The sequence below is a fragment of the Sander lucioperca genome, chromosome 1 (assembly GCF_008315115.2).
Source record: "Sander lucioperca isolate FBNREF2018 chromosome 1, SLUC_FBN_1.2, whole genome shotgun sequence".
Classification (NCBI taxonomy): domain Eukaryota; kingdom Metazoa; phylum Chordata; class Actinopteri; order Perciformes; family Percidae; genus Sander; species Sander lucioperca.
This window is the reverse complement of record NC_050173.1, coordinates 30,806,422-30,818,265: the sequence shown is the minus strand read 5'-3', so window position 1 is coordinate 30,818,265 and position 11,844 is coordinate 30,806,422. Positions and strand designations below refer to the sequence as shown.

General features: G+C 39.8%; 1 protein-coding gene across 1 annotated transcript; it reads left to right on the top strand.

Moving 5' to 3' along the window:
• Window positions 1–1,326: 1,326 nt before the first annotated feature.
• LOC116052663 lies at window positions 1,327–11,032 on the top strand. The gene is made up of 7 exons (XM_031303476.2): window positions 1,327–2,014; window positions 2,280–3,885; window positions 5,946–5,974; window positions 6,606–6,734; window positions 7,478–7,544; window positions 7,700–7,807; window positions 8,997–11,032. Exons 1-7 carry the CDS (start codon window positions 1,899–1,901, stop codon window positions 9,603–9,605), a joined length of 2,664 nt encoding a protein of 887 aa, XP_031159336.1. The 5' UTR covers window positions 1,327–1,898; the 3' UTR covers window positions 9,606–11,032.
• The last annotated feature ends 812 nt before the right edge of the window (window positions 11,033–11,844 follow it).

Sequence of the window (11,844 nt, the reverse complement as noted above, 5' to 3'; positions counted from 1 at the left end):
AAATACCAGTACTGAAAGGCCAAGATGGGAGTTACTTTTGTTCACCAGCAGAGGGTACAGTCTCTGCTAATCTCGTTATCAACATGATTACAGTTCTCTTGGACAAGTCTGGGCAACCTCTCTGTAGGCTAAATACATGTCATTGACGTTTTTAGATACCAACATAATTTATTTTCTTTAGTTTGAGACAAATAGTTTTTTTTCTACAGAAAACAACGTTGTAATATTATTAATGTCAAAACACAAGCATTTATTAATTTAAATATTGTAGTTGTTTGGATTATTTACCTAGTTGCCCCTAAGTTTTCTTCCTTTTCAAACACAATATTTGTGCATGTAACAACATGTATTGGTGCAGACTTTCAGAAATGTCAAATCTATATTGTGAGGGAGGGAGTGATAAGCAACTTCCAGATTGGGTACCTTGTATGATCAACTCCCTCCTTGTGTAGAATACAATTAATTAACAGTTTTGGTCTTATTTTATCTTCATATCCTCTTTCCTGATCACTGATTAAGTTCCTATTATTTTCTGAACAACATTTCGGATTAATTTAGAGTTTTTAAGTCTGTCTGCCTTTTGAATAGCTTAGTGTTAAAACAAAGCATTGACTTAAGTCACTGTTGGTGCGACCTTATTCAAATTAAGGACCGTCCAAACTGACTCCAGTGTGTTCACACCTCATTTAAACAAAGGACCGCTTTTCAATAGTTTGAGCAGACAGTATTGGGTCTATGTAAATGTACTCAGATAGTTTTGTGAATTAATGCCTTTTGATATTCTGTTGCTTTCTGTAACTTTGTATAAAACCCTGACCAGAAAACTCATTATATATAATAATTGCATTTTGCAAGAAAGACTAGATGATTGTATTTTTTGACTGCTCTTATTCATGAGTAAAAGCTCAAAGTGTGAATTCAAAGAGTGTGAAGGATCACATTGATCGGCAGCAGTGGGGAGTTATCCTCTGGATGAGTTTCAGCCACTCCCAACCTCAATGAATTGATCTTTTTCATAGTTGTTAGGTTAGAAAAAGAGGCATCTTCTTGCATGTGATAACCAAGGCCTTTAAAGCTGTAGGCTCATCAAAACCTTTGTGTGATACTCGCTTATCAAAGTCATTATGAAGGAGTTGTTCTCAATTTGCATTGAGTGACTCAGGGATTGTGTTAGAAGCTGTGAAGTGTATTGCAATTGTAATAATCACTGAGAAGTTTTTTTTGAAATAGAGATTAAAGCTTTAAAGATTAAAGATTAAAATAAAAAAATGTCACACAAGATTATAGGATATAGACATGAAGTTTAAGTGCGCTTCTGCAAGTTATATCTGTGGGTTAAATGAACCATGTTATCGATCCTGTTCCACAGGGCTCGGTTCGATTGTCTCCTGTATGAGGACAAAGGTCTTGCTCTTTCAGCTGGTTCAATGAGCACCCAGCTGTTACATCAGGCGTGAAGCAAAATCAAGCCACCATCCAGAATTTCATACATTCCTGTTCACAAGGCGTGATTTCATTATTCTGCAGCCAGCGGCTGAGGGAGACAAACTTATTCATATGGGTAAACAATCCCACTACTGGATGCTTTGCTGAAACACTTGGATATTATCCTGTGTTGAGAAAGTTACTTTTTGAGGAGTGAACTCCTTATTAGCTAGTTTAGAATATGATTTAATTTTCACAATACTTTGTCAAAAATTGTGATTGTTGTATGGTCTGACGTGATGATCTCTGCAGCTGACATTGACAGACAAGCTATAGTCTTATAGAGACAGAGATTTGTCAGAAGAAAAAAAAAACTAGTGGAAACAGCTGAGTACCAACAGAGATCACCGTCAGTGCCCCTTGTCAACCCAACCAGGACCATCGACAGCCTACAACCAGGGAAGAGACGGGTCATGGAGAAGTTTTTTAAGCCTGTTCACAGCCCCTCTAGCCCGGAAGAGATCAAGCCGCGGAAGCACCACCACCACCACCATCACCTTCCCCATCACCAAGACCCTCAGTCACACAGGTAAGATGGTTCATTCCAGTCGGCCAGATTTACATTTACATCTAATGGAAGAGAATTAAGAAAAAAGACAATTACATATTTGCCTTTATAGTGCAAACGCTACATTTGAAGGCATCTGCATTTTGGAATCAAATATACATATTCTGGCAATAGTTTTAAGTTATAATTGTGCATCATTACTATATCATGCAATACATTTATGTATGTGCCAAACTAAAACTGACATCATTAAAGTTGCTTATATTCCTGTGTCCTTGTGTTGTAGGTATACAACGTTTAATGACACAGACAGAAATACAGATGAAAGCCAAGGACACCACCGTCACCATCAACATGGTCGCTATCTCCATGACTGCCCTCATCACGATGCCCACCATCAAACACAGCAATTTCACCACAGCGAAGAGGATGAGATACTTTACAACCACAATACACCTGTTACTCTCTCTCGGGCCTCTTCCTCTTCCCTCTCTTCATCCTCTTCCTCCTCCTCTTTTTCCTCATGGAACACAGAGGAAAGTGCAAATGATCCGTTTTCTCTTCGTCTTGCTGAGCTGCCACAGCACTCCTTGTCCTGCTCCAACATCTCAGATGTGCGCAGAGGTTTCAAGGAGGATGACAGCAGCGAGCCTATTGTCCTTGCCACCATCAAACACAACAAGAACGGCAGTGTTTGTAATGAGATACATAAGAGTGCACAAAAGAGGGGAAAGCGTGGTTTTGCTTCTCTTGACCGAGGTCACAGCAGAAGTGAACAAGGCCTCCTGCAGGGCAATGAAAGTGATCTTGGAGGAAAACCATCCAGAGTACCGCACATTAACTATGGACCGCTGTATAAGGCAGCTAGTTTGAACCGAAGCCTGGCTTTCCATGAGGAGGACTTTCTGTTAGGGGTCTCCAGGGCCCCCAAGAGAGCAGTGTCCTCCATTCAGCTACCCAGCAAAGGCATCCTCAAAAAAAAGGAGCCTCATACGGACATCCGCAAGGCTAAGTCGATGGAGGTGTTGTCCCCAAGAGTTTCAGGACAAGATCCCAGTGGACAGAAAGGGAAAGGGGCAACTCAAGTTGAGATAGAGCAGACCAGGGCAAATTTTGTGCAGGGAAAGTTGCAATTCTCAGCCTTTCTAGATGAGATTACAAAACAGGTCATAAGTCCCTCAGCTCTCAACATCTTGGGTGTGAATAATAATAATAAAACTACTGGGAAGATACATGCCCCAGCACAAACACCTGGCCCAATCAAGCCTCAGCTCCCACCAAAGAAGAACAGAGAGAGCTCAGGGGAGGACAGGGAGCAGCACCTGAAACAGCCCAGCAGACAGGAGAAAGCAGCTTGCAGCAGCCCTCGGAAACTCTCGGACTCCTCCAATCCTGACAAACTGATCTCATATGCAGCTAGGAAGCATCACGGTAGCCCCCCGCCTCATCACCACCCCCACTCTCCCAGCCACAATACTCACCATGAAAGCAGCCGTAAAGACAGGAGGCCGTTGCCCACTGGGGCCTCCATGTCAGGGGACAGATATGGTAGAGGTGGCCCTCAGCTCACAGATTGCACCAGCCCAGAACCCAGCCAACCCAAACAATTTCACCACCGCAAACAGCAGCCCACTGCCTCCCACAGTCAACATACCCAACACTTCCCTCAGCATCAGCCTCAACAGGTGCACCCCGGCCCTGGGCAGAGAGGGCCCGCCAGCTCCCCTCCATCCTCAGCCAAGTGTGTGGGGCCAGGCCTCGGATCTGAGTCTTCATCCACAAAATCTGATTCACCCAGGGCCAGAGACACAGCCTCCACAGGTACCAACCACAGCCCAGAGCAGAGTGGTCCACACCAGTCACAGCATATGGGGCATTCTAAACAACTCAGGGTGAGTTTATTTTGATAATATTTTTGCTCTTTTTATTAGGGTACAATAATATGAGACAGGAGAGACTGGAGTGGAGGGAGATTTCAACCCTCAGATCATGAATCTAAAGTGAAATGTTACTTGTATGGTGTACACACCTTATTTCAGTTTGGAAAAGTAAGGAAACATGAATGAAAACTTATTTTGGTTGATAACACATATGCATATGTGATTATTATAATATTATACAATTGCATTCTTTAACAAATAAGCTTGTATACTGGCATTTGCCATTCTTAAATTGATAAAACAGGTAGTATCAAATGGAGTTTCCCCCGAAAGTACAAGACTAGCATCTGCTGCATTGCTGAAGAATGACTCAGCTTGCAGTGCGGTAGTGTTTGACACGTCCTACACAGCCTGTGACTCAGCTATACTGCCTCTGCAAGAGAGGAGCAACACTGCATTCTGTTCTGTCTACGCAGATATATTCTCCCCTTATTGCAGTATGCCTTCAGAAGCTTCATTGCTGACTGGTTTTACAGTCAGACTCATGATTCTTCTTTCTTTTTCAGGAGTCTGACTCATGACAACACAATATAACACAATTTGATTCATATATTTTCTCATAAATGCCCCAATTGAAGGCCATTTGTGGTGTGATGCCAAGGTTTCTCTATCCCTTTGTTTGATTTTCAAATTGATTTTATTTAATGAACGTTTTAAAATTACCACGTCATATAAATGATTATATATAAATTATATTAGCTGACTGAGATATATTACTTAGGGATAACGCATTACTTATTTGTCACTTATTATAATTTATCTCTACTGTGATCCTCAAAGATTGGCAAACGACAGTAGAAAAACAAGTTTATTAAAGATTCTAACTGTGTACATGTCCATATAAATATACCTACACGTCATTCCTGCCCTTAAATGGTGTAATTGTTTGTTTTCAAAGATCAGCCCTGAACTACTGTATGTTCTGTGAATCGACTGTATAGGCATAGAAAGTAACATTACACACATCACACATGCACTGGGACAAATCTCTCTCATTAGCTCACATAGCAGCAGCTAGCACTATGTTAAATGTGAGAGAGGTTGGTTGGATAAGAGAAAGGATCACATTGTTCTTATGTTAGAATCTGCTGCAGGCTTACACTGTTATGTACTGATAATCACACACAACATTACATAACATTTTCCATTTGGTCGCTGTGTGGGATTTGGTCTCACTGAGTTTGTCTTTTCAAATTAAGGTTCAGTGAATTCACACAAACACCCATACAAAGGGGCTAAGAACAAATCAATTCTACTGCTCCATTTCCGGGAGCAGGTCTGCCATAACTCAATAGTTTATTCAATCTGTACATGACAGTCAGTAATGGACTGGTGACCCATCCCGGGTGTGTCCTCCTGCCTTTAACACAATGTGTGCATGGGCCAGGCTCCAGCTCCCTTGGTGTATATAGAAAATGAATGGATGGATGTGATGTAATTTTTCTTACTACTTATTTTTCTTTATATAGGCTACCTATGCTTTTTTACCTATAGCCTGGAATCAGTTCTGAACTGCGTGTTGCCCTACAGACGTAGGGACTTGAATCTATTCATTTGTTTATCTTTTCCTGTAAATGGCTTTTTTCCAAAGTTCCAGTTTGCATGCTTAAATATCAGGGCACGTTTTATTTGGACAGTGATATGTTTGTCATTGTTTTGGCTCTACTCCAGCACACTGAAATTCAAATGAACAATAACTGAGGTTGAGGTTGAAGTTCTGACTTACAGCAAGGGTGCATATGGAGTGTTCACATTGATATTGGGTGAACAGTGAAGAACTTGTCACCCATTTTGCTCTTTGAGGTACAAAAGAGGTTTACTGTTGTTACACAGCACTCAAATTGCATTTCAATCCAATGTGCTGTAGTACAGTGCCAAAACAAGACTGTTCAAACACTTATGGATTGTTTTGGATGTTTCCACCGAAGGAAAAGTCAATTATGCTAGTATTACATCCTAATGTCTCCTGTATCTTATCTTTTTCTCTCATCCTTCTTTTATTCTTTTTCAAGGACACACTGTGTGATGCCGACCATCTCCAGTAAGTGTGCAATATACTTACTGTCTGCTCACTTCACCTTTGAGTGCAGCTTTTCATACATTTCTCTCTATCCAATACTGTTCTCTCTCTGTCTATCTCGAGATGGGTCAGTGGTTATTGATCACACTAATGAGCATCCTCTCTCCCTCCACTGTTTTAAGAGGAAGAGGCGTGGTATTTATGGAACTGATTAATATAACCATGCATCTCTACGTCGTTAGAAAGAAGAATATGTGAAAGAGAAGTTTAAAAGAGGTTGGACAAAATAACAAAAGCACCAAATGAAAGTTAAACTACAAAATCTTAGCTTTCATACCAAAATATGTCACCCTCCTATATGTAATACATAATGTACATTTCCATTGTGGCTGTTCCTGACTATTCCTCTCATATCATTTCGAAGTTTGTGTAAACTGTACAATAGGCACAGATTGATCTTTTTTTTTTTAGATCAATTTTTTTTTAAACATACAGAACAGACAAACACAATTGAACAAGATCAAAAACCCTCTCCCACCCCCCACCCTCTGCGGTCTCGAGGAAACCAAAACAAACAAATAAGCATAAACAGAAACAGAAATCACACCTTGCCTAGTCACTCTCCTCTAATTCTTCATTCCTCTGTGTTCAGGGCACTGCAGGAGGAGAATACAGATCTTCACCAGAACTTGCTGCAGACTGTGGTTTGCATTGAGAGCCTGGAGGTGGAGTTGCAGAGGACCAGGGACGAGCTCAGCCACGTCAAGGAAAAATATAAAAGGTTTGCGATCATAAACCGAACAAAATTCAACATGCATGATGAATTAACATTGCATACCCTATAATTTGAATGCACAAATAAGATTACATCTCTTCTATGTGTAGTATGATGATGCAGTACATAAAGCACAACATGTTTCCATATGAGAGTGAAATGGTGTGATGAGGGCACACATATTGATTCCAGAGCCAAAATCCATCAGGCCAACCTATAGCTTTACATAACAGTTTTTATAGATGAATTGATCCATGGAACATACATTCACCCCTTTGCATTTCTGTGGGTGTTTTGGTTCTGCAGTGACATGTTTTCCAAAGCCAACAGAGACAGGGGGACACAAGTCATCTGTCATGTCCCTTCACACTCACCAGTGAAAGTCTTGTTGTGACCCGAGCCCTGTCGAGCCTGTATCTATCACCAACCAACCACTGCGGCCTACCAGGCACATACCACACATTCTTCAACAGACTGCAGCAACTGGAGTGAATGGTCACCTCACACTGGGCTCCAGTTTGGTGTCAGTTGTTAGATATTTGTTTGGAGAGTTTGTGGCTGCCATTTGGCCTGACAAACAACTGTCTTTTAGCCTGAAGATAATGACATGGTAATAAAGTGGTGTGTGTGTGTGTGTGTGTGTGTGTGTGTGTGTGTGTGTGTGTGTGTGTATAGAAATAAAACTGATAATAGGTATTTTTTAATGGTTGTCTTCTCTTCTTTTTTCTATGGTTTTCTGTGTCTTGCAGCCTTTTAGAGACACACACTGGGACCAAGCAGGCCAATAACCTGCTGGGGGAACACCTGCATATAGCGGTGAGAAAACTTGCAAGGAGAAAAGACTGGGGAAGCCAGGGGATTCACTGCATTCACAAACCATGAGCAACTTTCATGTCAATCTCACCGTATTGTACGGTGTGTGTGTGTGTGTGTGTGTGTGTGTGTGTGTGTGTGTGTGTGTGTGTGTGCAGTCAGAGAACCTGAGCAGTGAGAGGAAGTACCTGCAAAACCGTGTGTCACAGCTGAGCTCAGAGTTGGAGGATGCCCACCAGACCATTGCAGCCATGGAGAACATTAATGTAAGCACAGTGTCCCCTACTGGACATCCATGCACACTTCAGATAGCAACCATTTTACTAAATACATTATTGGGATGGATCAGTCTTCTTTAAGCCTTGGTTGGATGGGTCATTCCAACATTTGAAGTGTAATATTATAAGACCACATCACCCTGTGTTTTAAACACATGTATGTTTGCAATAGCACATTTGTTTAAGCCTGCTTCTGCTCCTCATCTCAATTTGAGCCTCAAGTTAAGATGATAAAGTAGCAATCACGATGAAATCAAATGTTTTTGTGCAGCCACAACTCTCTACTAATGTGTGTGAAAGCATAAATGAATCATTGAATGGGCCTAGGGGCCCATTGGGCAATGTGAGTCAAAAATAGAGATTCTATTTTCAGTGGCTGTTTTTAGAGGCAATTATTAACATTTCTTATTGGAAAGTCAAAGAGCGCAGTCAAAAGAAGGTATGTCCTGATCACATTTATTTTGCTCATGATCATTCTGCAGTCAAACGTCCCCTGTGACTGTTGTAGCTGTAGCTTATTTTAGGAACCTGGGGTTCACAAGATCAATCTGAAGGGGTTTTGCCTTTGTACAGTCTATGGTTTCTACCCTATATTTTATAATTGAGAGGAAAGAAGAAAAAACTGTTCTGCAACAAAAATCTGTTTTATTCTCTAATCCTTTTATGTAAGCTATTATTTCTCTATTTTTGTATGTAGTGAAGTAAAAAGTAAAATATTTCCCTCTGAAATGAAGTGAAGTAGAAGTATGAAATGGCATGAAATGGGAATACCCAAGTAAAGTATCTCAAAATTGTACTTGAGTACAACATTACATATGGTTAACCTGCAAAATGCTGAAAGACAACCTGGAGTGATGCAGGGCAGGGGTAGGTAGGAGGGGGGGCTTACATATTTCTGTACCCAGGGGTCCATTGTCTCATAATCTGTTCATGTGTGCAAGAAAATATTTCCCATAATGTGTAACCTGTGTCCAGTGTTGAATTTTGTAATTCAGATTACACTCCACCCTTGAATCAACTGAAATAGATCAAACAAGTATTCAAAACTGTTCAGCTAGAGATTAGGAGAATATCCATTATAGAAAGCTTTCAGAGATTTATAAAGTGATGTTTTTTCTTCTTTTACATGGCTACATGGATTGAATTCAGAGTTTGTTTTTGTGTGTCTCAACCTCAGGTACCGTGCTTGATAAAGGAGTTATTGGAGAAGCACTTTGATTCAGCTGAGGCCATACAGAAGTTTCTGACAACCTCTGCCCCAATCAGCCATTCTTCCACCTCTTCACAACCAGAAGGCCAATCCCACATGCCTAAAGTGGAGGAAGCAGCACATGATTGGTTGACGAAATCAGAGGCCGGTCCGCAGAGGGTCACAGCCTTCATACCTTTTAAGCAGGGGGTGCCAACAATCGGAACTGAAGGCAGTCTCTCTGGTCAGCATGAGTCCAGCCACAGCCCACCTTTCTCTGCAACTGACATCAGCACTTCTATCTATAAGAAAATGGCTGCCAGTTATGCAGCCAGACCACAACCTCTCTATCCCCAAAACCAACAGCAGCTTCCTCTGGGCACTAACCACGCTGACGCCCGTCCAAACCTTGAGCAGGCAGATGTGGGTGGTGACAGCTGGGGTGGTAAGGGCAGGGTAAAGGTAACGCTTTTGGAGCAGGACGTTGTGGATGTGACCTCCATGTCAGCCCAGCAGATCCTGGATGATTTCCTGCAGCAGCTGCAGCCCCATGGTGGAGGGAAGGAGCAGCAGGGCGGGCAGGAGTGGGCGGGGTGAGCGGAACAAATGAAAATGTCAGAATGAAAATGTCATCCAACAGCATGACAGGATGAATGTACATTCTTATCTTATTGCATTGAAATGTGTATTTATTCATATAAGTTATTGCTGTCAAATGCATTGTATATTGTATCCCCAAAATACCAGAAAATCTGTTTTGGGCTTGTATATAATGTCCTTTTAGGCTTAGGATTTTATGGTTGCCAATTTTGGAGATTCAAAGATTTCTACACACACCAAAAAGAACTGTATTGGGAAACCAATTTGCACTCAAAGAAATAAAAAACTCTTAAGCTTGGCGTTGAAAAAAATTAGCATCAGAGCAATTAATATACACCAAAATGTATATTAAAAAATGTGAACATGTAGTAATACATACAATTATAGGAAACTATTTACAAGTATGCTTTATAAATATATTTCAATTTAAGTGCTTAATTTAATAAGATGTAATGTACTGTTTTCCCTTAGCCTGTTGCCCTGTAATCCCCAAATTTAACAGAGAGACAAATACTCCATACCTTTAGATAGAAGCAGCTCTTCCTTTCAGTAGTGAGCTTAACAGTTGTCCTATTAGTACAATGGAAGACAAGGTTTTTAAAAGTCAGAGACATCAAGGACATCTGTTCTTAAGAGTAACAGGTCTGAGGTTAACAGTGTTATAGCCTCTTATCAGTTTTTTTATTTTATGTAAGATGGCTATGCTATCAATTGATATAACTGAATAAATGGCAAAGACTGATGAATGAACCCACTTATCTCTTAAAGAAAAGCATCTGCTTTATATATAGCAGATGAGATGAATAGTAATTTTCAACAAAAGCCTGTTGTACAATTGTATTAATAATAATTCAACCAGGCAGAAATACCTCTTGAACACAGAAATAATCACATGTTTCCTTACCATTGTTCAGTTATTTCAGTCATTGTTAGGAAGGTGATTGGTAACATTAAGATCAGATTAAGGAAAACTGCAGTTAAACTGATACAAAGTTAAAGTTTTAAAATGTATTCATTGATTTATGTGAAATATAATTTTAAATTAGTATGAAATAAAAAAATGTACTACTGTACATGCACAGATTTGTATATATTCATTGACTGTGTGTATAAAACGAGATGGCCCTTCCTATCTAAAATGATATGTGGTAGATGTTTAAAGCTGATGTGGTGGGCAGAAAAAAATGGAAACGTTGTACAGTAATTATGTGGAAGTATTGTGACAATGTAGATACTTAGATCACTTAGATAGAGTGCAGCAGCAACATATTAATCTTATTTTAATCTGTATAGCCCCATCTCTCATCAGTGTACACTTTACCCTCTGAATCATGCATTTATGAATACCGCTAGTCTACATCAATTAAATATGTAACTGTGTCATTATGGCTGTTCTACCAATAAAAATACTCATCTTAAATGAATGTAACATCTCAGATTACAGACGTCTTTCTTGTTAAATTTCTTCTTGTCAGCTTCAAACATCACTAGTAAAGGAGCAATCTCTCTTTGTATAACACACAACACAGAGATAGCTTGGCTATTATTAGACCTTTAATACTTGCTGTACTAAAAATATGTAATATTTGTTCTTAATTTGGTGCCAGAAAAAATGTTTAGATTTTTTTTTCTCTTCTTGCCATCTCTACCATTAGAGGGCTCCACAAGTTTCCTCATTATGTCAATATATTACCAGCAGACTCACTATTTAAAGACACTCTTACAGGAAAAAAGCACATGTGAAAACAAGTTTTCACATTTGTTGATGACATGTTTCTGTATGAACTAACTAACTACTTAACTAACTAACTAACTAACTAACTGTAAATTTGATTAATGATAGATGTGGTTAAAGAATATTAATGGATAAGTTATAGATATGATGTGAGAGGTTGATTTAGTTTTCTGTTTTGGTGTGTTGTAAGAGCGGGGAATACACGACTGGCTTCAACCTGACTGTAGCTCTGACTCAAGCTGTCATAAATACTTTTAATAACAGTTTAATCCTATTGATTCAGCGCCACTAACCTCCCTCTGTGTTGCACTGTATACATAATCCCATACAAGCATAAGTCTCCTCTCCATAGTCTTACTTTCACTTTACATGAAAGAGCCTCGGTTACCATCCTCCACAAAGATCATTTTGGGATCAATATTCACTTAATTTCAGTTGTTCAATTGATTGTTCTTAATTTGGTCTTTCTCTTTTTGCCATTTATTCATACATTATATACAG

Coding starts and splice junctions, on each gene's coding strand:
- LOC116052663 (XM_031303476.2), top strand. CDS start 1,899: ATGGAGAAGTTTTTTAAGCCTGTTCACAGCCCCTCTAGCCCGGAAGAG. Junction 5,975..6,605: donor TGTGATGCCGACCATCTCCA/GTAAGTGTGCAA, acceptor CTCTGTGTTCAG/GGCACTGCAGGAGGAGAATA. Junction 7,808..8,996: donor CAGCCATGGAGAACATTAAT/GTAAGCACAGTG, acceptor TCTCAACCTCAG/GTACCGTGCTTGATAAAGGA.